General features: G+C 40.5%; 2 protein-coding genes across 3 annotated transcripts; one reads left to right on the forward strand and one right to left on the reverse strand.

Annotated features, from left to right (window-relative positions):
• Positions 1 to 1,216: 1,216 nt before the first annotated feature.
• On the reverse strand, positions 1,217 to 5,434 carry TMEM167B (transmembrane protein 167B). Its single transcript, XM_080802794.1, has 3 exons — positions 5,302 to 5,434; positions 3,239 to 3,370; positions 1,217 to 2,479 (listed from the first exon to the last, which is right to left on the reverse strand). Exons 1-3 carry the CDS (start codon positions 5,309 to 5,311, stop codon positions 2,397 to 2,399), a joined length of 225 nt encoding a protein of 74 aa, XP_080658920.1. The 5' UTR covers positions 5,312 to 5,434; the 3' UTR covers positions 1,217 to 2,396.
• Positions 5,435 to 5,514: 80 nt separating this feature from the next.
• On the forward strand, positions 5,515 to 25,485 carry TAF13 (TATA-box binding protein associated factor 13). Of its 2 annotated transcripts, none has more exons than XM_080803014.1 (4): positions 5,515 to 5,586; positions 18,273 to 18,351; positions 21,559 to 21,656; positions 24,232 to 25,485. In XM_080803014.1, exons 1-4 carry the CDS (start codon positions 5,518 to 5,520, stop codon positions 24,400 to 24,402), a joined length of 417 nt encoding a protein of 138 aa, XP_080659140.1. In that variant the 5' UTR covers positions 5,515 to 5,517; the 3' UTR covers positions 24,403 to 25,485. The 2 variants fall into 2 exon arrangements, with proteins under 2 accessions (XP_080659140.1, XP_080659141.1); XM_080803015.1 differs by lacking the exon at positions 5,515 to 5,586 and adding an exon at positions 17,322 to 17,408.
• The last annotated feature ends 816 nt before the right edge of the window (positions 25,486 to 26,301 follow it).

The raw sequence follows: 26,301 nt of genomic DNA on the forward strand, positions 1-26,301 counted from the left end.
AAAAGGGACAAAAATGGTAGGGAAAGAAATTTTATTTTCAAGGATTTATGCAGACAATGGTGAATAAAAATTTGTATTTTAACTATAAAAGGCTGACTTCATTCCACCCTGGCATTTAGAGCTTATGGTAATGCCAGTTTGAATCTGAGGCAATATCGCTATCCCTCTTCTTCCACCCCAAAAGACTCCCTCAGAGGAACAACTTCCTACAATTTTCACTCAAAAAACATAGGACACATCAACCAAAGCAATGAGTTAAACAGCCTTCTGCTTCTCTGCTTACATAAAGGCAAGAAATGAAATAAGCTGTGTATTTGTTTCTTGCTGTAAATTGCCTTCATTCTGTGCACTTTTTGGTACATTCTCGTAGGAAAACACCTCAAAATATAACAATTTAGGTCAAGATGACCCACCCAGGAGGCTGTAAAAATTGGTTTGAACACCTAGAACTGTTAAATGAAATGGGTTTAAAATCCCAAGCAGCTCTCCTCACTGAGCTTAGAGACATTAGCCCTATTGGAAAACAAGGCATTAAAGCTACAAAATAACAAGTGCAAAACATGCTGAACCTGTATTTCCAGGGAATAACCTTCCTGCTGGCCAACAGGTCCCAAACACACCTACAAGGTGTAACTCTTCTTTTCTGTTCCAATAGATGTCCTTTCCCTCATGTGAAAGATCCTCAGAAGTGACAATGGAAAACATTAATCATTTAAGTTTACCCTGTGGGCCAATTCTTGAAGAGACAAAAAAGCCACAATTCTGAGATGATTAGACATGTAGTGTTTACTTGAGGACTTTTTACACCTCTAGAAACTCTCAAACCACTAAACTGGCTTATTTCAGAACCTAAACTTCCTAGCAGCTTTTCTTTGGAGAAAAGACAAAAGACAATTTCCTGCCACACAGGGGTCAACCACAACTGATTTGTCCACAGTCAAGTTTTACTGGAATGGACAATTCAATTGGTTCCTATGTTGATGCCTGCTTTTTAAAATAATTAGACTAACTCTCTCTTTTTTTAAATGGAGAAGTCTTCCCTTCAAATGTTGAGTCATCTAAAATGATTTGTGTAAGAGTTGCCATATCCATGGAAAAGCCCATTAATCCCTATTGCAAACATCTGTTTTACTTAACTTTAGAAAACACCCTCATTTTATTTGTGGATTCTGTGAACTTTCCAAACATGCCCAACAATAGCAGCAACTTCTCTCACTCATTTCAATTTATCATGTTCTTATAACACAAAGAATTTCCAGGAGATAGAGAGTACTCCAATATGAGGAAAACTAAGAGTTGCCCAAGAAAAACAAGTGATCAATTAAAAATTGCCATAATAACCCAGACTCAAACAGAGTAAGGTTGTGTCTTGGATAACATGACAAAACATCCATCTAACATCACAATAAATTCTTAAACTAGATGACCTTACTAGTGTATTAATTATATACTAGATTTCTTTTACCCTAACTGCAAATATATTAAAAATTATTTCTTCAATACTTTCTCTTTCCCCTAGTGGTGGCATTTAAGACTGAGTAACACTATTTAGCACTCAGTAATTCAGAGCATATGAAAAGGCTTTAGGAAAATTGCAACAGTGGATTCATTTTCCATATACCATTTGATGGGATGAAGTCTCCTTTGGGGGATATCGGTAAACAGAACATTTTTCCTTATCAAGTTACTGCTTTCTGGTCTCATTATGGACAGTTAATTCCCAAATTGTATGTAGCCCCGGATTTTCTTGGCAAACTCTTGAGCTACTAGCACACAGTACATTTATTTCATCTGTCCTCTTTTTGCAGTGAGGACCATGCCTCTCTCTCTTATGTTCCCAGATGGATATATGAAAGAGAAATTTCCAAAGCCAAAAAATTTTCTTGGCATTGTGTAACCCCTGTTCCCCACCCCCCTCCACCCCAGCAACTCACCCCCCCCCCGCCCTCACCAATTTGCCAAATCCAAATTGAACAGTGAAAAAAAAAAAGTCAAGTCTTGAAAATTCTCTCTCTTCTCAAGAGGTGTGAATACTGAGCCTCAGTTTGAAAAGATCCTGATGATGGGCTGAAGAACAGAATAGGTGACAGGTTTTTATGCAGGAGGTATGTAATCTTATCACTGTGGGGTGTAATTTATCTGGACATCATATGCTCTCTGCTGAGGACTGATTCACACAGATCCAAGGAAGCTGGCCTTCTGGAGTCCCCTGAAGCATAAATAATGTTTGTAACCATGAGGAATTTCCCCCCTATATGGTAGGGGCAAATGCTGTGGTGTCATCTTGGGGACTTTGATGATTTTAGCTGAGCTCTCTTACGCTGGGCCCAGGCCCCGGACAGTTTCTTCACCCTCATCCTCTTGGTTGGCAGCTGAAGAGACGGATGCTTTGGAATTCATTTTACAAACAGGACGTAAAAGGCCATTACAACACAGGCAATTGCCACAGCAGCGTGCAGCCTGGTTCCAATCACAGCAGCTGGCAGACAACAGTAAAAAGAGAAAAGAAATTACACCCTGCCTTTCATGTAAGTCCTTATTTTCAAGGTGGTATTTTGAAATCTTTAGTCACGATAAAGAGACCTATCAAGGTTCTCAAGAACCCACCTGGGGATGCATTTAAATACTAGCCATAAGCCATAGGTTCTAGGTGAATACACTGTTTGTATTTTGTATTTTTTGTAGTTTGTATTTTGTTCTATTTTGAAAAAAGATTTAGGTAGGTAGGATATACCCTTAATAAAAAGTAAAAAAAGCATCTGAGTTAATGAGCTCCGTCTTTTTTTTTTTTTTTTAAAGATTTTATTTATTTATTTGATAGAGAGAGACACGAGAGAGAGAGGGAACAGAAGCAGGGGGAGTGGGAGAGGGAGAAGCAGGCTTCCCGCCAAGCAGGGAGCCCGATGCGGGGCTCGATCCCAGGAGGCTGGGATCTCGGCCTGAGCCCAAGGCAGATGCCCAACGACTGAGCCACCCAGGTGCCCCAATGAACTCAGTCTTAAAAGAGACTCCAATATATTCTTTTCCGAAAGTCAGAAAAACTTTTCATTGGGAAGAAATTCCAACAGTTCTAGGCCAGTGTAAACTGCTTTTATTTAGATGCTTTTACACCATGGAGAATATTAAAATTACCTTGATGCTAAAATAAAATTATATAAAAGTGGAACCAAACACACTGCAGGCCAATCCCCCTCCCCCCTACACTTAGTAGCACCCCACTGTCCAGGGATGATCATACCTTTGTAAAACACACCCCAAACTCCCTTCTTCTCTGATAGCAGCCAGGTTTTGAGACGAGGTACCTTCTTGAAGTAAGCACAGGTGCAAACAAAGAGCAAACCAAACACCAGAATCCCATCCAAGGAGTACACTGTTACAGAAAGAAAAAAAACACATACACACCTTTGGTACAAGTCTAGCTTGCGACAGGTGATCCCATTTGAGAACTCCAAAGAGAACAGAATGATATAATATCAAGATGCTAAAATCAACTAGCAATGCCAACACTTGACAAGATTGAGCCAAAATCCTGGGACTAACAAGGTTACTTCATTGTTCCCCAAATTGCTCGTAGACAACCCCCTTATAAAGATTTCACTGCACCCTCTCCTCCCCTTTCAACAGCTATAAGTCCTGAGAAGAGTGCATCACAAATCAGTCTCCCAGGAATGGCCAGTGTTGGTAAAAGTTTGAGAGAGGCTTAAGAATCCTTGGAGCCGAGCTGAGGAAAGTACCCATGTTGCTATCATCAGTCACTCATGTGATAAAGGAGAGCCAGATGTTTAGCCAAGTCTCTCAAATCTGCCTTTGTTGAATATGTTAAGGCAAAAACTAAAGCTTAACTGGAAAGAGCAAGAGTTAGAGTTCATAAAACTACAATTTTCCTATGCTTATCTTGCACCTCATGCACAATACCCTATGTACAAACCAAATTTCAGCTAGAATAACAGATTCTTGAAAAAAAAAGTATCTGAAGTATCAACATAGAACAATTGTGGAAAAAAGCGTTGAACAATTAGTTCTTTTTCTTGCATATGTAAAACAAGCTATTTCTTGTACATGTAAGCACAATGAAGCACCTAACTGGAAAAAAAAAAAAAATCAGACCATAAAAGGAGGGAAGGTAACTAAAATTTACTCAGTGATTATTACGTATCAGACTGCTCTCTTATTTCCTGGCTTGGATGATTTCTTCCTCCAGTGATGTTCCTTCTGGTACTGTGCTTAGTAACTTCAGCCCTGTGACTTGCCCAGGAAGCTTCAAAAGGCTATTTTACATAATCAGTAGCTGCCAGTTCTGCACCACTCTATCTCCCTCTCTCCAGTAAAACTACCTCATAGCCAGCTGTCACATGAGAAAGGGTCCAGTAAATTAACACATGCATGCAATTCTTATGTTGAATGATAGTTTAATATATTCTTTTACTTTCATAAGTTCTTGCAGACAATGCCAACATTTACAAGGAGGTGAAATGTGAGTCCCCCCTGCCAGGCTTATGGAAAAGGTACTTCTAAGAAATGCTTTCCTGTGCCCCTCAAATCATACTAGGAGGCCTTCTCTTCTTTTCTGTAAAGCTGACTCTAAAGACCATAAAAGTCCTGCTTCCTGCAACTCCCTGGAATTCGGCAATCATGTCTATAAAGTGTCTGAAGGCGTCTGGAAAATTAGGTCGGATAAACAGGGTTGCAACTGCCACATCGTTTAGAAGAGGCAGTGTCTAAACCCAACCTCTGCAACACTAGCGAGGATCTCCAAGTGGGATCACTCTCAGGCAGGACTTTAGAATCAAACAAGAGAAAGCTTTCTGGCATTTTTTTCAAAACAAGAACTTTGTTTAAAGGTCTACATTCGCCTCCAAAAAGTGTGAGGCTTGACACCCTCTGTGATTTTTTGGTCCTCCCAACGAAGCTACAGTCCGAAAGTATGAAAACGTAGGGGCTGAGAGGAGGATCCTTTCTCTTCTCTGGTGCAAAAGCAATAGTTCAACTGGGACTGGCCTGCCCAGAAGCCTTGCAAGGGCTAGAACGAACTTTTAGGAAGGGGGAAGAGAAAGCACAGACTTTCTCTTCCTAAGGACTGAGGGCTCGGGGTGTGGAGACGAAAGGCACTGGTATTTCTAGATGGGCACTGAACCGGGGAACCGCGGAAGGGTTTGGGGAACAGGGTTCGGGGCACTGAAAGGCCATGGTGGGGCTGGGCTGGGAGGGGGCGGGGAGAATGGCCACGTCAGTCCCGGCCCCGCCCGCCGCGTTTCCCCTCGTCCTTTACTCCCATTCTCCACTCTGGGTATTGGCTCTCACCGTTCGTCATGGCGGCTGGGCCCGGGCCTGGCTAGGGGTTCCGGGATCAGCTGTGAGTGGTATCGGTGAAGACTGGAGAACCCAGCTCGGTGTTGACACTTCCCGATCGGGGCCGCAGCGACGGGTAGAAGGCGTAGTACGCAGGCGCAAGGGCAGAGAGGCGAGCGCCGAATGCACTCAGGAGTGGCTAGCAGATTGCGGAGCTAGGGGACTCGTATGGGCGGTGCTTGCTGTGTACACACGCGTGAGAAGAGGGCCTTCCGGAAGGCTTCCGAAGTGGCCATGGTAACCACATTTTTCTGGGTGTCTTTGCGGCAGTAGCGCGGGGGCCTAACCTGACCTGTTCATGTCGGTGAATTTGGATAGGTAAAGACTTGCAGCTTTGCACTTTTTTCTGCGCTGTGACAGCTGGTGTGTGTGTGAGCAGCAACCTTCCTGCGACGGAAAGGTCCTGGGATTCCAATTATGAGAATTCTTGACAGGCCACCTGGGTGGCTCAGTGGGTTAAAGCCTCTGCCTTCGGCTCAGGTCATGATCCCAGAGTCCTGGGATCGAGTCCCACATCGGGCTCTCTGCTCCGCGGAGAGCCTGCTTTCTCCTCTCTTTCTGTCTGCCTTCTTCTCTGCCTACTTGTGATCTCTGTCTGTCAAATAAATAAAATCTTAAGAAATTTAAAAAAAAAAAAAAAAAAGGAAAGTCTTGACAGCAGGGCTCATGAGACCTCCAGACTTGCTTTTGCTTCGCTGCCCTTTCTTACCTTTACTTCTTTTATTTTCCTTCTTTCTTTCTTCCCTTTTGCTACTGGGTATGCCAGAATTTTTTCTCCAGTTTTACTGAGAAATAATTGACCTACATCACTTTATCACTTCTTTCTTACTCCTTATGGGAATCAGAATAGTTAGGCTCCGTCTGAACTCTCGGAATGAAGTAAGAAACATTGTAACAGAAACAAGTCACATATTTCAGACCCTAAATCTCCACTCTATCGGGAAACATACAGATAAGTGCCTGTTTCTGTGGATTTTCCTTTAAACTTTCAGGAGATGCTCAATACTCTGTAGTATTTAGCTGAATTCTGGGGTCACCTTGGACAGTTTAACCAGAAATCGGGGATATCAAGACAACGCTTTTCACAAGACTTTCACAAGCTGAGGAAAGATATCTACAGCCTAATGATGGGGGTAGAGTGGAGGAGACAAAGCCGCAGGTTGCATTTTGTAATTCAAAATCTTTAATTGGGCACAACTCTATTAAAACGCAAGGGGCGCCTGGGTGGCTCAGTCGCTGAAGCCTCCAATTCTTGTTTTGGGCTCAGATTACAGTCTGGGGTCCTGGGATGGAACCTGGGTGGGGCTCCTGCTCACTGGGGAGTCTGCTTGTTTCCCTTTCCCTCTGCCCACCCCCATGCCTGCCCGCGCTCTGTCTCTCAAAAAAAATGTGGCGAGAGTGCAACTCAATCTTCGGAGGCCGAAATTTTAAGTAAGGTTACCAGTGATTTGACAAGGTCCTAAAAGAACTAAATGCCCCTCTTGTTGCAGTGTCATCTGCTGACTGCAGCCCCTTAGTTACAGGAAAAAAAGCTCCCAAAATGTCTCCTTCTAAGAGCTGAAGTGGAGAAGCAAGGCAAGCCACAAGAAGTCTGATGCAAGACAGACTCCTTGCAAAAATACACAGAAATGCCGGCGGGGGGGGGGGGGGGACGTTGGGAGGAAGATACAAAGGACAAAACCTAAGACAAAGCCAGATATATTTATGCATATATGCAAAACAACATAAAAATCCGTAATTGTCTTGGCCTTTGAATTTTTCATCAATTGTTATCTAAATCAGCATCAACACTAATAATATCACTAGCAACTGACTGTTGATTCCCTGCACCCAGAGAGCCCAAACCAAGTCCTAAATAAATTCATGTTTACTAATTTGGATTGATCATGTAGCTCACCTTCAACTAAAAAATTTCTCCTTTTTTTTTTGGTTACTATTGAACAGTGCTAGCCTCACTGATCTGCACCTAATGGTTGTCTTTACTCAGGTTTTTCCACCTAAATACAGATGTTCCTAAGAAACCTACACCCTCTTTTTCTCATTATTTACTCTCACTTGGTGACCTATTCTGTTCATGGTTTCAACTACTAGCTCTTTGCAGAGTTCTTAAGTTGATGTCCTAGCCAAGTTCCAATCTTAATTTCTAATAGATGTTCTGCTGATACCTGAAATGTTAAAAGCCAAATGCAATTCCCCTCCGACTTCCCAGTTTCTATGATTAATATTTTTCCCCCAATCACTAAAGTTTAAATTTGTCAGTTATCTTTGAGTCAATTAACTTTTTTCAAGATGTCATTCAGATTTTTCCCTTTTTTTAAAAAAAGATTTTACTTATTTATTTGACAGAGAGATCACAAGTAGGCAGAGAGGCAGACAGAGAGACAGAGAGAGAGAGAGAGAGAGAAGCAAGCTCCCTGCTTAGCAGAGAGCCCGATGCGGGATTCTATCCCAGGACCCTGAGATCATAGCCTGAGCCGAAGGCAGAGGTTTAAACCACTGAGCCGCCTAGGTGCCCCCAGATTTTTCCCTTTTTAATCCCACAGCCATCATGTTAGTGATTTTACTATGTCAGTCTTCTTTAAACATCAGTTTTATCCTCCAGTAGTGAAAACTTACATTTATATAATGTTTTGACATTTCCAAAGCTACCACACCTTGTTGTATGATCCTATTTAATCCTCACAAGTGCCTTATTACCCTATTTTGGAGATAAACTGAGGTTTAGGGTAAAACTACCCAGTGTCACACTCAAGCAATAGTTCTGGTCTTCTAAACTGAGGACTAGAAAATTTTGCTCAAAATCACAACTGTTGTTTCCCATAACAGCAAGCACTGGGTGCTAAATATTGTTTAACTCCTTACCCTGCTATTCATGGCCTTCCGGTAGCACTTTCCACTGTCCTCCCTGTGGTAGACTTTAAGCTTCCAGCTTTGAAAAGACTTCGGTGTTCTTCAAATGTACCGTTTGCTTTCACAGTTTTTGCTCATGCCATTTGCTGTTTTGGTGATAACTTTATCTCCTCATTTTGTACTAGAAGGAAACCACGCCTTTTTTTTTTTTTTTTTTTAAGATTTATTTATTTATTTTAGAGAGCGAGAGAAGACTCAAGCAGGGGGAGGGACAGAAGGAGAGGGAAGACTCTCAAGCTGACTCTGACTCCCCACTGAGCACGGAGCCTGATTCAGGGCTCCATCCCACCATCCTGAGACCATGACCTGAGCTGAAATCAAGAGTTGGCCACTTCACTGACTGAGCCACCCAGGCGCCTCAAAACCATTCCAATTTTTGTCACTCTCTGAAAGATAAGTCTTTTTCCCTGTCATTCTCAGAATTTACGAATAAAGGTTTTTGTTTTATTTTGTTTTGTTTTTTTACAAATAAGGTTTAAGGACAAAGACATGACAGTTGAAGAGCTGAGAAGAGTGATTGATTAGTTGGCTAGTTACTATTTCAAAGGACAGTGATAGACCACAGTATCTTATTTTGATTAAGTAGTTATTTTATACTTTGCTCAGAATTTGCCCATTTCTGTTTCTTTTTTCTACGTGTCTTTCTTCTTCCTACTCCTTCTTCCCACTCTTATATTTATGTCCTTCTTTCTCTCTCTACCACACTTTTTCTTTTCCAGGTTTTATAAAGTAGTTTATCTTTTGATCGAATAAAACGAATCTCACCAGACTTTTGTTCCAAGATCTGTTATACCAAGAATTTTATATTTTAAAAATTGCTTAACATAATAAGCAAAACAAACAACAACAAAAAAATATATCAAATACAGGGGCGCCTGGGTGGCTCAGTGGGTTAAAGCCGCTGCCTTCAGCTCAGGTCATGATCCCAGCGTCCTGGGATTGAGCCCCGCGTCGCGTCGGGCTCTCTGCTCAGCAGGGAGCCTGCTTCCTGCTTCCTCCCTTCTCTCTCTGCCTGCCTCTCTGCCTGCCTCTCTGCCTACTTGTGATCTGTCTGTCAAATAAATAAATAAAATCTTTAAAAAAATATATATATATATCAAATACAATATCTTTTGTCTAGAGTCTAGCAAATATAGTACCTTTCATTGCAGGATTTCTGCTTAACATAATAAGCAAAACAAACAACAACAAAAATATATCAAATACAATATCTTTTGTCTAGAGTCTAGCAAATATTATATTTTAAAAATTAAATTCAAGTTTTCTTTCTGTAAAATTGGGTTGTATTGGTTGCTCCTTTCTAAGGTCATTGACGGATTAAACAAACTGTTTACAACAATACCTGGCATGAAGTAAGCATTCCATAAAGGCTAGTTATTACTGTTGCTCTTAATCATTTGTTTAAAAAATATTAACCAGTGTCTACTATGTGCTAAGCACTTTGCTAGATTTTGCAGGAATAAAGGCAAAAATGAGTCCCTGCCCTCGAGAACAAACTGTATTGGAGAAGATAGATGAATGAACACATTTAATAGAGCACAGGCATTATGTATATAATGACATTAGCTTTGATCTTCATAACTTTTGCAGAATATTTTTCTTTTTTTAAAAAAAGATTTTATTTATTTATTTGACAGACAGAGATCACAATTAGGCAGAGAAGCAGGCAGAGAGAGAGAGAGAGGAGGAAGCAGGCTCCCCGCTAAGCAGAGAGCCCGATGTGGGGCTCGATCCCAGGACCCTGGGATCATGACCCGAGCCGAAGGCAGAGGCTTTAACTCACTGAGCCACCCAGGCACCCCTGCAGAATATTTTTCAAATGAGAAATCTGAAACTCAAAGAAGGCACATGGGTCACATCAAATGGCTAGTTAGGATCCAAACCCAGGTCGGTCTGACTTCAGAGCTCCTTCCCCTTGTTTTCATACTGCTTCAAATTGGGATGCTTTCCACTGATACTAATCTTTGATGGTTTTGTTCCAAGCATTAGTGTCTCTGTCACCCTGGAAAACACCATATAGCCTTCCATCAGGCCAAAGCCTGGGCCTCGGGCTTTTGCAGCCAAACTGCAAGGAATAAATAGAGCCCCACTGACTGGGAACTCAGTTCAGACAGTCCCTTCTCAGTTCATTTCAGCCAGCACTGGAAGACAGGCAGTTGTTGCCAAACACCTGTCAGTCAAGAACAGTGGCCTATTTGTTCGGGTTGTTGTGGTCACTGTGGTGAACATTAATCAGTCATGGGGACCATGACAATGGCATTCTGGTTTAACCAAAGAGTAAGTTCAGTCCCAAAGGGCCAGCTTGCAACAATAGCTTCATTTGAATTACAGCGTATTTGAAAAAGGATGTTAAACAGGCATTAATTTATGCTACAAATATTTATTCCAGGACTTCAGAGCCTAAGGAATGTATTAGCCTTTGGGAGCTCAAAGATGAATGAGAAACAGACTCTGTTTTTAATAAGATTTAGTAGACAAGATAAGCTGTGTGTATAAATCACCAGAAAATACAAGAGAAAGTGAGAAATGTTGAAAGAAAATGAAAATTAAGTGTTGTGGGAGAGTAAAGGAAAAAGTGCTTTCAGCTGGAGAGCCCAGGGGAGGCTTAGTGGAGGTGCAGAGATTTTAGCTGGGCTGGAAAGGCACATGTAGCATTCCAATAAGAAGGTATTCTAGTGGGAAAGGAGTAAAGTGATCAAAGGCATGGAGATGGGAAGGCACAGGATAAATTTGGGGATACAGCATGCTCTTGCCTTTCTCCTTCACTGGCTAACTCTGTTTATCCCTCAGGTCTCAGCTCAAACCCTGCCAGCTCAAGGAAGGCATCTCTGACCTTCTTGGGTTGTCTTCCCCATCATAAACTATTAGAGCATACAGTATCTATTCAGTTCATGTCCCCCTGCTACACTGTAAGGTTCATGAGCTTGGGACTGTGTATTTTCAATGTTTGCCATTTTATCCACAGTCCATTACCAGTGCTGCACATATTTCAGGTGCTTGTGAAATATTTGTTGTGTGAATAATTGAATGTGGTCTTGTGGAACTGGAATGTAGAGTTCATGAAGGAGAACAGCAGAAGATGCTGCTGAAAGATAGGTTCTGAAATGAAAACAGCTGACACAGAATGTTGACTACATGCCAGGTACAGTTCAAAGCACCTTCTGGGTGTTAACGCATCCAAGTGTCCTAATAACCTTAGAAGGTTAGTAAATTATCTCCATCTCACAGGTAAAGAAGGGATGTATTAAGAGGTCAAGTAAGTTGTCTCAAAAATAGTACAGCTGGTAAGTAGTACTGCTAGGATTTTTTGGGTTTTTTTGAAAGAGAGAGTCTTTGTGTGTGCCAGTGTGGGCACTCTTGCACAAGGTACTGGGAGGGGCAGAGGGGGAGAGAGAGAATCTTGAGCAGATTTTGTGCTGAGTACTGAGCCCAACTCGGGGCTCCATCCCACGACCTTGTGATCATGACCTGAGCAGAAAGCAAGAGTGGGACGCTCAACTGACTGAGCTGCCCAGGTGCCCCAAGTACAGCTAGGATTTTAAAACCGACTCATCTGACCCCAGAGCCTGCAAGTTTAACCAAAGGGTACAGGCATTCTTTGGTAAAGAAGCAGATGGTTAAGACCGCACAAGATTATTGTGGAAATTCTGAAAGCCACTTTAAAAAAAAAATGACACTGTCTCACTCAGCCCCAAACAGGGAGTGGCACTGTAGAAGTCTGTATACTAGGATGGAGGGAAAGGAGTGGGGGTGGGGTGGAGGGTGGGAGCAGAGTGAGGGTGAGACTACTTAGCTTCTCCTGGATTTGGGGTATTTGGGACTACCTGCCTGCCTTCTCCTATCCCATCCTAATACATGCCTCAAGCCCACCACCCAGCCCCCTGTTTTTCTCATTTCTGATAGTCTCCCCCACTGCCTTTCTGTCCAAATTTTTCTCCCACAACTCAGCTCTACTTCTCCCTCCTATCAGCTACTGCTGTCTGCCTCTGTGCTGACTCCATTCTTTCGGGAACAAATCTCTTTTGTCATTAACCTTTCCTTTAGAAGCTCATTCCACTCCCCCCCCACCCCCCCATAATGAAAACCTGACTTTTTCTAGCAGTTAGCTAAGCGTCCAGCACAGAATCACAGCTTTACTCATTTGGTAATCATTTATTCAAAGACCACTTTCCTTGATCCTACTGCCCTTTAAGGCTATTTTCATCTCTTTGTTTTTCTACCCTTCACTGTCCAACTATACACTCATTCCTTAACCTCTTATAATCTGGCTTCTGTCTTCACTATTGTCCTGGAACTATTTTGTCCAGATTATTCTACCACTTCCTAATTGTCAGACCCAAGATCTCATCTTAAATCTCTTAAACTCTTAATCTCTGTGGCATAGAGCATTCCTGACCACTTGCTTCTTTTTGAAAAATGTTCTCTTTTAGCTCTCAAAATATGTACTTTTCCTCCTCATCTTTCTTCTTTATCTTTTCCTACTGTTCAAAATGATTAAAGAGATTTAGGAAAAGGCCTTGGATTTGAATACTTCATGAAGCGGACAGTCTTGGAGAACTGCAAAATGGGGTGGAAGGCACAATGCTTTTATAGGATAAAGAATAAAGAAAAAGAAAGAGAAAAATGAATATATCGGATTAGCTGGCTGGTAGTCAACCTTGTTGGGAGTAAGAAAGCCCAGAATTGACCTGGCATTTGGGGATTGGCTAAGGAATATGCTGCGTTTCTGGTCAAACAGAGCAATTGAGTTTCCATTTGCTGATATGGATCTGGGGCAGGAAAGGCTCCATTGTGGGTCTAGAAATTTCTTTCAACACTACCTCTTAGACCATTCTGTCTGTCTTTTCTGTTTCTTTCTTTCTTTTTTTAAGATTTTATTTATTTATTTATTTGGCAGAGAGAGAGATCACAAGTAGCCAGAGAGGCAGGCATGGGGGTGGGGGGCGGGGAAGCAGGCTCCCTGCTGAGCAGAGAGTCTGATGCAGGATCATGATCTGAGCCGAAGGCAGAGGCTTAACCCACTGAGCCACCCAGGCGCCCATGTCTTTTCTGTTTCTTTTTTTTTTTTTTAAGATTTTATTTATTTATTTGACAGGCAGAGATCACAAGCAGGCAGACAGGCAGGCAGAGAGAGAGAGAGAGAAGCAGGCCCCCCGCCGAGCAGAGAGCCCGATGCGGAGCTCGATCCCAGGACCCCGAGATCATGACCCGAGCCGAAGGCAGAGGCTTTAACCCACTGAGCCACCCAGGCGCCCCGTCTTTTCTGTTTCTTGATGTACCGTTCCTAAGTATCTGCTCTGTGCCGCCCTTCTCTCTTGCCTTAGTTGCTATGCAGTCTTTAAACTGTCACCTTTGTGTTGATGTCTTCCACACTGTTTTCTTTGGTCCTAATTTCTCTGTGGATTTCCAGGTCTACATGTCCGTCTGTCTATAGGACATCTCTAGACTCTTAAAACTGAGCTCATTTTCTTCCCCCACCCCTATAGCTTTCCCATTTTACTTTCCAGTTTATATTAATAACATTCCATCCATCTGGATGTAAACCTCTCTCTCCGTAGCTCTCAGATTGATTCAGACACGAAGTCCTGTAAATTCTACCTCCTAAATTTCCTTCTTTTTAATTCAGGTTCTAATCATCTCTCATCCTAGGTCTCCCTGCTGAAGTGATTTTTTTTTTTAAGATTTTATTTATTTATTTGACAGACAGATCACAAGTAGGCAGAGAGGCAGGCAGAGAGAGAGGAGGAAGCAGGCTCCCTGCTGAGCAGAGAGCACGATGCTGGGTTCCATCCCAGGACCCTGGGATCATGACCTGAGCCGAAGGCAGAGGCTTTAACCCACTGAGCCACCCAGGCGCCCCCCCCCCCTTTTTTTTAAAGATAGGGTCGTGTGTCTCTTCTGCTGAAAGACCTCCCAGGAATTCTGCAGTGTGAAATTCAGTCTCTGAAAAGAGAGTGCCAGGCCTTTCACACTTTAACTCCAGCTTCATTCCAACCTCATTTCCTGCAGCCCCACCTAACAAACTGGGCTCTGGTGGCTCTGGTAATTCACCTGAAACAATTCATTGAAGCATACAATTACTTTTCACTCTCTGTGCTTTATTTCTGCTCTGCTCATAACTGCATTTTTTAAATCTTTTATATTTTGGATCTCAGGTTCAGAAGGCTGAATTATTGATGCTCTGCAGTTCATGACATACTAATATAATTGGCCTTCCAAAGTCCTTCACCTGTTACTTATATGTGCATTGCCCCACGACCTTTCAATGTATTTTATGTCTATGTTTTTTTAATTTGTTCCTGTAAAATATCTACTTTTTGTGTGTCTCTATATTTAATTTACATTATAGATCTCATTGTGTTTCTTTTTAAATTTATCTCTATGTTTCTAAGCTCCATCCACATTATCAATCTACTACTTCTGATTGCTGCATAATACTTCTTGGTGTACACCCAGTACATTTTATCTGTGCATTGATAACAGACACTCTGAATGTTTTTTACCTGAACTCCCGGACAAGGCCAGAGTTTCATCACTATCTAACACAGCAATTCTCAACCCTATCAGACTCAACAATATTCCTTAGATAACAAAAGTATTATGTCTCCTTTATTATTCTGAAATGACATTCACAGATCATATGAACTGTGGTAGGCAGTCTCTCAGAGAACTCCAATGATATCTGCCTCCTGGTATACTCATCCTTGTGTAGTATACCTTGACTCTCCTTGACTGTAGGCTGCACTTAATTGAATTCTCTTAAATAGAATAGGACAGAAGCGATGGGATGCCACTTATAGGGTTAGGTTACCAAAAAACAAACAAAACAACAACATAAAACAACAAAAAAACCAAACCAAAACAATAACAAAAAAACCCCCTGTGATTTCTGTCTTGGGTGTTCCTAATTCTCTCCCTCATCTGTGCTGAGAGAAGCAGCTGCCATGTTGTAAGCTGCCATTTGGAGAGGACCATGTAGCAAGAAACTGAGGGAGGCCTCTGGCAATAGCCAGTGAAGTACTGAGGCCCTTAGTCTAACAACCTGAAGGGACTGAATCCTGTGGACAACCATGTAAGTGATTTGGGATGTGGATCTTTCCCCATTAATGCCTCAGAGAAGACTGCAGTCCTAGCCAAACACCCTGCCAGCAACATAAGCGACCTTGAGCTAGCTGAACCGCACCCAGCTAACCTGCACCCTAATTCCTGACCCACAGAAAATGTGTGATAAATGTTTGTTTTAAACCACTAAATTTAGGGATAATTTATTACAGGACAACAAATAACAAATATACCTAACTATCCAATAATTTAAAAATAATATATAATGCCCTATTGTAATATAAAGATAAAATATAGATTGTGAATTATAATATGTGTTTCAAGATATGAATGCTCAGGCATGACTACACTAGAGGGTAAAATGATTTCAGATGCTTGCACCTATCTGTAGAATGACTATGAATGCAGGAGCTACAAATGCAGAAGGACTCCAGTCCTTGGTCTACTCAAATTATTACAAGTGATGGTGACATTATTTCCTGAAATGGTTCATAGTTCTTGGTAAGTTCCAAACAAAAGAAAGTACAATATCCCTTCAGTTTTAGGGTACTTACTATTTTGGGAAAAACTGTCAGTTCATTCCTCCCTGTGTCTTTCTTCTTTATTTTCACAAAGAACATTCCACTTCTGGTCACCAAATGTGGGTTTCTTTTCCCACACCAAACGTTCTGTGATGCCAGCTGGGTGTCCTATAATCTAACTCAATTCTGACACTACCTACCTGGAGATAGTGTTAGATCCCATGGCTAAGGGCTCAGTCCCACAAGACTGCCTCCCGCTTTAGGTTACCCATATGTCTGTCCAACTTGGCTACAAACCAGAGGTTCCCATGACTTCCTCCCCTTTCGATTTATTTGCTAGAACAGGTCACAGAACTCAGGGAAATATTACTTAGATGAACAGCCAGATGATGAGAGTGAGGTCTGGGAGGGTGCTAAGTGAAGAGCTTCTGTCCCTGTGGAGCTGGAGGTATGTCATTCTCTCCACAGGCGGATGTGTTCCCCAACCTGTTAGCTCTCCAAATCCGGTACTACTGGGATTTTTCTTATGCATCGTATAGGCATGATCAATTATTAACTACATTTTCAGCCTCCCTCCACTCTCTGGAGAATGGGAGCTGGGGCTGAAAACTCCAACCTCCTGATCATGGCTTGGTCTTTCTGGTGACCAGCCCCAACCAGGAGCCCACCCTGAATTGCCTCATGAGAACAAAAGACGCTCTTATGCTCTTATCACTTAGGAAATTTCAAGGGTTTTAGGAGTTCTTTGCCAGGAACTGGCACCAGAGACCACTATATGTATTTTATATTATCTCACAGTTGTATTCCTAGAAAATTAAATATAAATTGAGAGCATAGGACATGCTTTGTGTCTATATGTTAACAAAGTTAAGTTCTAGGCTCAGATAATGAAAAATTTTTCATTCGCATGAATGTTTAGCAGGACATTCATTGTGGGACTTTTCCTTGTGTGGCATCATGTCTTGCATGCATAACATCTGATATCCCTAGCTTCAGCCTTCTAATGCCATTGGTTTTTCTCATTGTTCTGAACACAATATTTAATCCTCAGTCTAAGGGGTGGTGTTTTCCTCTTAAAAACTAGTAGCGAAGAAAAACATATCCAATAACCCGTGTAGTACTTGTCAATTCATAACAGTGTAACTATAAATTGTTAAAATTGTGTAAATACACTCTTGGGGCAGCCCAAGGACCCCGGCACCCCCAATGACGCAGAGCTTCACAGCCCCGAAACAGGAACCGGTGATTCGAGATGTAGAGGCCAATTCAGGGCCACAACAAGATACACACCAATCAGCCCACGATTTCATTTTCTTTGCTAATGTTTATTAAATCGTGATCTTGACCACAAAGCCTAAAGCCCACGCCGCTCTCCCTAAACTCCGCGGGCGTCTGCTATTAGTCTGCTTGTATTCCCCCGCCCCGCCCCACGGGCCGACTAGGCCCCGCCCCGCCCGGCGCGTCACCGGAAGTGAGGCAGAGGAAATAGTAAAACCCGCTGGGAGCGAGGCGGCGGAGCCACGTAGGCTGGCTGGGGGTATGGCAGACGAAGAGGAAGATCCTACTGTGAGTGACCACCACCGTTCCAACCCACTCTTTTCTTCACTCTCTGGGGTACAGAAGCAGAGCCTGAGTTCAGAATCACTCGAGATTTTCCTTAGCGAACTCACTCGAGAGAGTTCGGGGACTTCACACCGTGCTAGCCTTTCCCTTCGGATTCATCTCTTAGTACGTGGGGCAGGACGTTAAGAAGAGTAGAGAGGTGGCTCGTTGTTCTTTGCTTTAGGGTCTGTATTTGCTAGACAGTGTGAATCGCCTGGACAGTCATCAGAGGACAAGCTAGTATTTGTTAGCTCTCATTAGCAACGAACACTGCCGCTGGTAACAGAACTATATGCTCACTGTAAAGTTGGAGGAAAATAATGGACCGAAAGTTAGGGAATCTGGATTCCAAAATTTCTGTTTCTGTGAGCAAGCTCCTTGACTTTAAGCCTGGTTTTTTGTCATAAAATGGGGTTAAGGCTTATTTGAGGAAAGTTCCTAGCTCTGTATAAGCAGTGCTTAGTAAATACTACTTTTGCTTACTTTGATTCAATACCAACCCCTTTGTTTTAAATACCAACTCTTAATAGTAAAACTGTAGTAATAGGCTACCTAGTTGGTTAAAAAATAAATAATAAAATTTGGCCATTGGAACTCTTCCAGAAGAGGCAGTAGGATTATTTCTTAGGGACATTGTAGAAGCCATTCCTGCGTGAGTGGGAAGTCGGACTGGATAGTCTTTAAAGCTCCCCAAATGCTCAGATTTCATGATTTTTTTTAGGCTTTCTGGCATGATATCAGTGTTGGAAAATGGAAAAAAATTAATGTTAATTATTTAAAAATCAAATGCAGTGCTTGACATTTCTGTATATATGTTCTAACTTATAGTTTGAGGAAGAAAATGAAGAAATTGGAGGAGGTGCAGAAGGCGGACAGGGTAAAAGGAAGAGACTTTTTTCTAAAGAATGTAAGTAATATTTGACAACAATTTAATTACAGACAAAAAGTTTTGGACACGTCTGTTCAAAGTAGATTAATGTTCTGGATGTGTTTCTCTGTGGAGACAGTATTCTCTGATTTGCTTATAAAATTCTCATTAACTTCTGAATCGTAGATACTAGTGATCCTAACCCCAAGTTATATATGTGTAGGTGGGTGGGTGGGTGTATACACTTTTTTCTTCTTTTCTTTTTTTTTTAAGTGAGGAAATGTGATTAGTGTTTCAATTCAGGGCCTTAGAATATTACCTCCATTACTTTTTTTGTCCCTTACTATTGCAGCAGAACTCCTTTGACTACAAGTCAAAGGCTTTCATGGATTGTGGGACAGGTGCCAAGAGTAAAGAATTAAGTTGGGGCTTTGGACTAAGGCATTGGACAAGACAGAAAGGTGATGAACAGTGTAATACATGACAGTGGAATAGAGATTATAATGTATTTGTTCTGTAGCGCATTCCCTCAATAGACATGTTTGACTCTTTTTGGCAGCAGCAAGAGGGAGCCCTGCTGTTCCTAGTGATGGTTAAGGTCACCCCCTGAAAGGCACTGTGACAACGGGCTCTCCATCCTGTGTCCTTTACACATAGTTGTGGCTGAGTATTGACAGATGAGACAACACGTGAATATATGGTTTATTTATGCTGGATCAGACAAGTGGTTCCCAAATGCTCTTGAATGTGCAGTTAGTAGGTTATATTTTTATTTTTTTAATGACTCAGATCCTCCATGTCAATTTCTCATCTAAAGCTGACCACTCTTAATCCACCTTTGATACTGTTTACTACATTTGTATGTGTTTTTACTTCTTACATCAGCCTAAGAAGGAGATTCCACACCAGAGCATCCTAGAGTGATGTTTGCATTGTTAGTTCTTAGTAGAAACCTTTGTTCTACTTGGATTGCTTTATTTTTGTGATGATAAGAATTCGGAATTTTCACAACCTTCTCCTTGTCTTACCTAGATCTTGATAGACCTTTCTGGCCAAAATCTGTTCTCCTAAACCTTCTTTTTAAAAAATTTTTTGCTACTGTAACACAAAGTTTCAAAGCATTCATTGACATTTTTTGGTGTCTTTACAAACCCTTTTAACCAAATACAGTTTACATACATACTAGTGAATGACACCCACCAAAATGGTAATTGTAAAGTATCTTCCTTAAATATTTAAGGCAGAATAGCAAGCTTACAATGAAGAATCCTGGCAGACAAGTGATGTCTAAAGTATTACCCAAATGATCAAAGTCAGTATCACCAGTAATATGTATTAACATCATGTACCTCTGATCTGATGTATTAAGAGGGCTCATCACCTCTATGGTACCCTCTCTGGTAATGCGTAACCACAGTCAAATCATGAGAAAACACCAGACAAACCCATATTGGAGAACATTCTACCAGATCACTAACCAATATCCTTCCAGAGTGTCAAGGTCGTGAAAGATGAGAAAAGTCTGAGGAACTGTCACTGCTTAGTAGAAAGTAAGGAGGCACAATAGCTAAATAGTGTGGGATCCTGACGTAGAAAAAGGACATTAGTTGAGAAACTGGTACAATCTGAGTAACTTCTGTACTTGTATCAGTGTTAACTTCTTAGTTTTGATAAATATCTGTGGCTCTGTAAGATGTTAACATCTCAGGGTATCGTGGATATAGGGTATTTGGGAGCTCTGTACTATTTTTGCAACTCTTGTTAAATCTGAAATTACTTCAAAAAAGAAAAGGCAAAAAAGTTGTCAGAACCCAAGAGAAAAAATGTTGGCTCTTGTGTTTGCTTGGTACCCGTGTATCTGGACCTATAGGCTCTTGCCAGTTTAAATCCTAGGGATATCTCTGTCCCAGCCTGACTTCCAAATCACCCCTTTCTTTTCCCCCCTAGGCTGGTGTACCTAATACTCCTTTCAGTTTGACCAGCTTTTGCTTCTCCTAAATAAGAATTACTCTTAATGTACTCATTTCTTCCTTTAGAAGTATTCTAGGGTTTTGTTATTGTTGTTGTTGTTTTACTATACTTAAATGGTACTAGTCTTAAATGAACAGCTTGATGAATTTTATGTTTTTACATATTCTTATAACCACCACTCAGATCAAGATACAAAACATTTCCAACCTGTGATCGGTTTTTTGTTGTTATTGTTATTGTTGTTGTTTTAACATTTATATACCCCTTTCAGAATCTGGTAAGAATGGATTATTCTTTGCAGAACAATCCACACACACAAACAATATATAAAATTTTTGCATATAATTTCAGCAGGGTTCAAGGATTTCTCAAAGCCTGTCCATAGACTAACTGGGGATTCATGGGATGATAATCCATCCAGATCTCATCTGGCTTAAGCCCAAGAAGTATAATACTGTTGAGGGTAGGACTATAGACTCTGGAGCCAGATCAGCTGTGTTCAAACATGGGCTTTATCTCTTTACTATCTGTGTGACCTTGGATAAATCACTTAGCTCAGTGCCTCAGTTTTCTCACCTAAATGGGATAGGGGTAATAGTAGTATCTACTGGAAAGGGTTGTTGTGAGGATTAAATGAGGTGGGGTTTTTTTTTATTACTCTGTATTGAATTTTTTTCTCTTTTGCATTTTCTATGGTTCTTTCAGATGTTAGCTATTCATTGATCTGGAGAATGAAATATGAAATACCAAGATTCTACATAGTTTGCTTTCTCCATTTGATTCCTCTTTTCTTCATATAAGAAGAAATTGGAGCACTTTCTCTCATGTCCTTTTCCCTATGTTGGTATCAGAAAGATTTTGCCTTCTCTTTTCCAGTGCCCCCACTGCCCTCCCCTCACCCTACACCATATATGCACAGAACACTCCCAGTGAGGACTAAGCCATTGGTACTCATACTTTCACTGCCATGGAGTTTCCTAATTCAAGTTATTCCAGGGTTGTTGGCAAATAGGTAATAGAGGTTAGGGAAAGAATATTGATGTCAGGGTTTTGTAGCTGGAAGGGAACAGGAGTTCCTACTAGGGAAGGACAGGTAGGAATAGTTGGTTATGAGATTGTGGTTAAAATCCCTTACATCTAAGTCCATACTTGCAGACACAATGTAAATATGTTCATACAGGTATCTTCTCTATCTTGGTCCATTTATAATTTGAGAAAAATATTGGTAAATTGTTAAATTTGTTCAAGTAAACAAAAATGATTGTTCTTTTACAGTGCGATGTATGATGTATGGGTTTGGGGATGACCAGAATCCTTATACTGAGTCAGTGGATATACTTGAAGACCTTGTCATAGAGTTCATCACTGAAATGGTAAGATTTTTTTGTAATTGGTCTTAGTTAACTGAGTAATATATCTGAAATTCTAACTTTAAGACTAGAACTATGCCATCCTTTTGAAATAATCTTACCCATTTGAGTGCCTTTTTGTGGAAGTTACCAATTCCTATTTATCATTAAAAACACATAGAAGGGGCGCCTGGGTGGCTCAGTGGGTTAAAGCCTCTGCCTTCAGCTCAGGTCATGATCCCAGGGTCCTGGGATCGAGCCCTGAATCGTGCTTTCTGCTCAGCAGGGAGCCTGCTTCCCTTCCTCTCTCTCTGCCTGCCTCTCTGTCTACGTGTGATCTCTGTCTGTCAAATAAATAAATAAAATCTTAAAAAAAAAAAGATACATAGATATGTAAAGATATACACGTGTACATATGTACACATACAATATTCTCCCATCTCCTGAATTTTATTTATAAGAACATAATTATACGATCCTTGAATAAAATTTAAAAATAATAACCATAATGCAATCATCTAATGTAAGTTTCCTCCTTCCACTATTTATTTAAATGTATATAGTGATTGAGCCTGGGTGGCTCAATCAGTTAAGCCTCTGCCTTCAACAAACCATAAGAGACTCTTAATCTCAGGAAAGAAACTGAGACTTGCTGAGGGGCTGGCGGAGGGATAGGGTGGTTGGGTTATGGACATTGGGGAGGGTATGTGCTATGGTGAGTGCTGTAAATTGTGTAAGATTGATGACTCACAGACCTGTACCCCTGAAGCAAATAAAACATTATATGTTAATAGAAAATTTAAAAAAAAAAAAGCCTCTTCCTTCAGCTCAGGTCATGATCTCAGGATCCTGGAAATTCCACATTGGGGTCCCTACTTAGCAGGGAGTCTGCTTCTCTGTCTCTCCTCTCATGCTTTCTCTCAAATAAGTAAATAAAGTCTTTAGAAAAAAGTATGCAATGCTTACATAGTGGTAATCATGGTAAACATTTTTTACTTAAAATTTTACAGTACATACTTCCTATATTCTAATCACAGTTATTTTAGTAGTTAAATGAAGTTCAGTTACTTATGGATTATTAAGTGAATAGATACTTTTGAACGACCATATTCATGAAATTTCCTCCCATCTCCTTGGATATATTCACAGGGATGGAAATACTGAATTTGGTTGTGTTCCTGTGGATTATTTCTTTCATACAGAATAATAGAAGTAAAATTCCTGTGTCAGAGTATGCATTTTTAAACATTCTTTTCCATTTATAAAAATAATGTTTATTAAATTTAGGAAGTATAAAAATGTTCAGGAAAGGGGCACCTGGGTGGTTCAGTTGGTTGGGCATCTGCCTTCTGCCCAGGTCATGATCTCAGGGTTCTGGGATTAAACCCCACATCAGGCTGTCAGTTCATAGGGGAGTCTGCTACTCCCTCTCACTCTCCCTCTATGCTCTCTCTGTCTCTCTCTCTCAAATAAATAAAATCTTTAAAAAAAACATGCAGGAAAGAAAATAGAAATCTATAATCCTTCCACCTAGAGAAAACTAATGCTGAGATTTTGGTGAGTATTTTCTTATTTTTTTACACTTTTTTTTAAGATTTTTAATTTATTTATTTGACAAAGATCATAAGTAGGCAGAGAGGCAGGCAGAGGGAGAGAGAGGGGGAAGCAGGCTCCATGCTGAGCAGAAAGCCTGATGCGGGGCTCAATCCCAGAACCCTGGGATCATGACATAGCCGAAGGCAGAGGCTTTAACCCAATGAGCCACCCATGCGCCCCTGCACATATTCTTAAACTTCATTAAATTGAAATCATACAGTATATTTTGTCATAGAGCCTGCTTTTTCACTTAAGTAGAACTCTATCCCCCATGTCTTTGCATAACACTCTATAATTTTAATGACTTCATAATATTAATTGATTGGATGTGCCCAAATTTATTTAATGCCTTACTACTTAGATTCCCCTTTTTTAGTCATTAGAAATAATGCTATGATGAACCTTTGTTTTTTAAAGTATTTATTTGAGAGAGAGAGAGCAGGAGAGAGAATGAACAGGGGGAGGGGCAGAGGGAGAAGCAGATTCCCTGCTGAGCAGGGAGTCCGACCTGGGGCTCCATCCTGGGATCTCCAGGATCATGACCTGAGCCAAAGGCAGATGCTTAACCCACTGAGCCACCTAGGCACCCCAGACTTTTGTTTCTGTACAAGATGAATATATGATAGGAGATGAGACTTTCTTGAATTTAAGAAAACCTACCACTATTTCTCAACTACTGAGACAATGAAGTGTGCGGTTTTAAAGAAATTATAGAATTATTTTATAAAAATGAAGACAAAAGCTACACAGATCAAAAAAGAAACCTCAATAGATTTGATAGTTTTAATGTCTTTAGTATTAAAAAATGTCTATGAACCATTAAGAGAAACATTCCTATAACACAGTAGAAAGTGGAAAAAGGACCCGAATAGAAAGACAATTCACAAATGAATAGCTATAATAATTAGAAGAGAAAATCTTCAAACTTACTGGTATTAAATAAATGCAAATTAAAAGAGTAAAATATTAGATTTGTTTAATTTAATTTATTTCTTTGTAATAGACTCACAAGGCAATGTCAATTGGAAGACAAGGTCGGGTACAAGTTGAAGATATCGTCTTCTTGATTCGAAAGGACCCAAGGAAATTTGCTAGGGTTAAAGACTTGCTTACTATGAATGAAGAATTGAAACGAGCTAGAAAAGCATTTGATGAAGCAAACTATGGATCTTGACACCTGTACTTTCTGAAGCTTCATTATCTTCTGGGGAAGCCATATGTAATAACTGTATATTTTTCACAGTGAGGTTCCAGTTTCTAGCCATGTATATATGCAAGATGGAGAAACAGATTTTTCAGCTTTTATTTTCATGTCTTCATTTTTAGAGTGATATTTGAGCCTTGAATTTCCTGCCCTTAATATGACTGTATTTGAATTATTTACTGGGTTTTTAATGGCCATATGTAAGTTGAAGTACCTTGCAAACCAGGCAGTTCCTTCTGACTGACTGTTTAAATGATGAAGTAGTATTTATGTATTGGGTGTATTTGTGCCATTGTAGGCTAAACCATAGCTGTTTAATATATGAAATCTATAGGACCCCTTTGACTATGATTGCTAAGATATGTTTCATGTATTCTAAAGTTTTTAGACTACAGTGATCTAATTATTAAAAGAGAGTGAACTGGTTTGCTTTTTTTTTTTTAAAGGAGAAGATGATACAGGAAAATAACAGTCTTTTGTAGGAATGTTTATCTAAGATATTTGTTTTTTAGTATTCTTTACAAGAAGTTTTTTTTTAATTTTTTAAACTAAAAGTTTCATGTGAATTCTTCCGTATTGGAAGGCTTTTGATTTAAAACCTTTTGGGCTTATAATGTACTAGTTGTCAAATTTTAAGGGAACTCATTTTCCCAGGTCACATTAAAGCTTCTAAAAATAAATGCTTTCAGTAGTAGGAATGGTATTGCTTAAAAAGCTGATAGCAAGGTAAGCACTTGAGATAGTGTTTTATTAACCTATTTGTTAGTACTTGTTTGTGGAAACGTGTACTCGACTAAACCATATATGGCTATGGAAACCACTTTTGTAGTTCAGCATATACAGGTTTTGTGTGTGTTTAGCTTATTGTATTAAATTATTACGCTTAGTTTAAAATAAAGATTAAAACTGCATTTAAAGGGATTACTGAATATTACTCTTTGTGAAACAGTGTTTGTGTGGTGCTTATAAACATCTATAAGTCAGCATGTAGGAGAATTTCACTTTCTTAATCTGTTGATACAAGGAATAAAGTGGAAAATTAGATTAATAATTGAATTTGACTATGTGATTTATCAGCTTTTTCTCCTCATTACTAGTAATATGGTTCTGGCTGTTTAATCTCACTAAAGACTTTTTTTTTCCTATATGTATATATATATATATATATTTTCTTTTTAAGATTTTATTTATTCATTTGACAGATAGAGATCACAAGTAGGCAGAGAGGCAGGCAGAGAGAGAGGAGGAAGCAGACTCCCCGCTGAGCAGAGAGCCCCATGCAGCGCTCGATCCCAGGACCCTGAGATCATGACCCGAGCCGAAGGCAGAGGCTTTAACCCCTGAGCCACCCAGGTGCCCCTTTTTTCTATATTCTTATAATCCCCCTGAATTGATACTGAGATTCAAGATAGCTGGGCTGATTTTTTTGTTACTTAAAAAAATAAAAACCATGGCACCTGGCTGGCTTAGTTGGTAGAGCCTGTGACTCTCGGTCTCAGGGTCATGAGTTCAAAGCCCTGTATTGGACACAGAGCCTACTTTAAAAAAAAAAAAAGGAAGAACCATTGAAAAGCTACTCTTCTCCTGTCTAAGCTGAAATCAAGAATGCAAGTGGAATAGTGACATCTCAGTATTGCTATTTTTGCTAATCAGGGTGTACTTCACCCTGAAGAAAGAACTGGTAATAACTGGCACTAGGGGAGCTATCCTGGTACCCCTCTTAGCTAGGGCTGCTGTAACAAAATATCAGACTGGGCAGCTGAAACAACAGAATTCACTTCCTCAGGTTCTGGAGGCTGGAAGTCTGAGATCAGGGTGCCAGCATGGTTGGGGTCTGATGAGGGAGGACTCTTCTGGGTTGCAGATAGC

Source organism: Martes martes (genome assembly GCF_963455335.1).
Source record: "Martes martes genome assembly, chromosome: 4".
NCBI lineage: Eukaryota > Metazoa > Chordata > Mammalia > Carnivora > Mustelidae > Martes > Martes martes.

Coding starts and splice junctions, on each gene's coding strand:
- TMEM167B (XM_080802794.1), bottom strand. Junction 2,480..3,238: donor TTGGGGTGTGTTTTACAAAG/GTATGATCATCC, acceptor GTTGTCTGCCAG/CTGCTGTGATTGGAACCAGG.
- TAF13 (XM_080803014.1), top strand. CDS start 5,518: ATGGGCGGTGCTTGCTGTGTACACACGCGTGAGAAGAGGGCCTTCCGG. Junction 5,587..18,272: donor AGGCTTCCGAAGTGGCCATG/GTAACCACATTT, acceptor TCTAACTTATAG/TTTGAGGAAGAAAATGAAGA. Junction 18,352..21,558: donor GAGACTTTTTTCTAAAGAAT/GTAAGTAATATT, acceptor GTTCTTTTACAG/TGCGATGTATGATGTATGGG.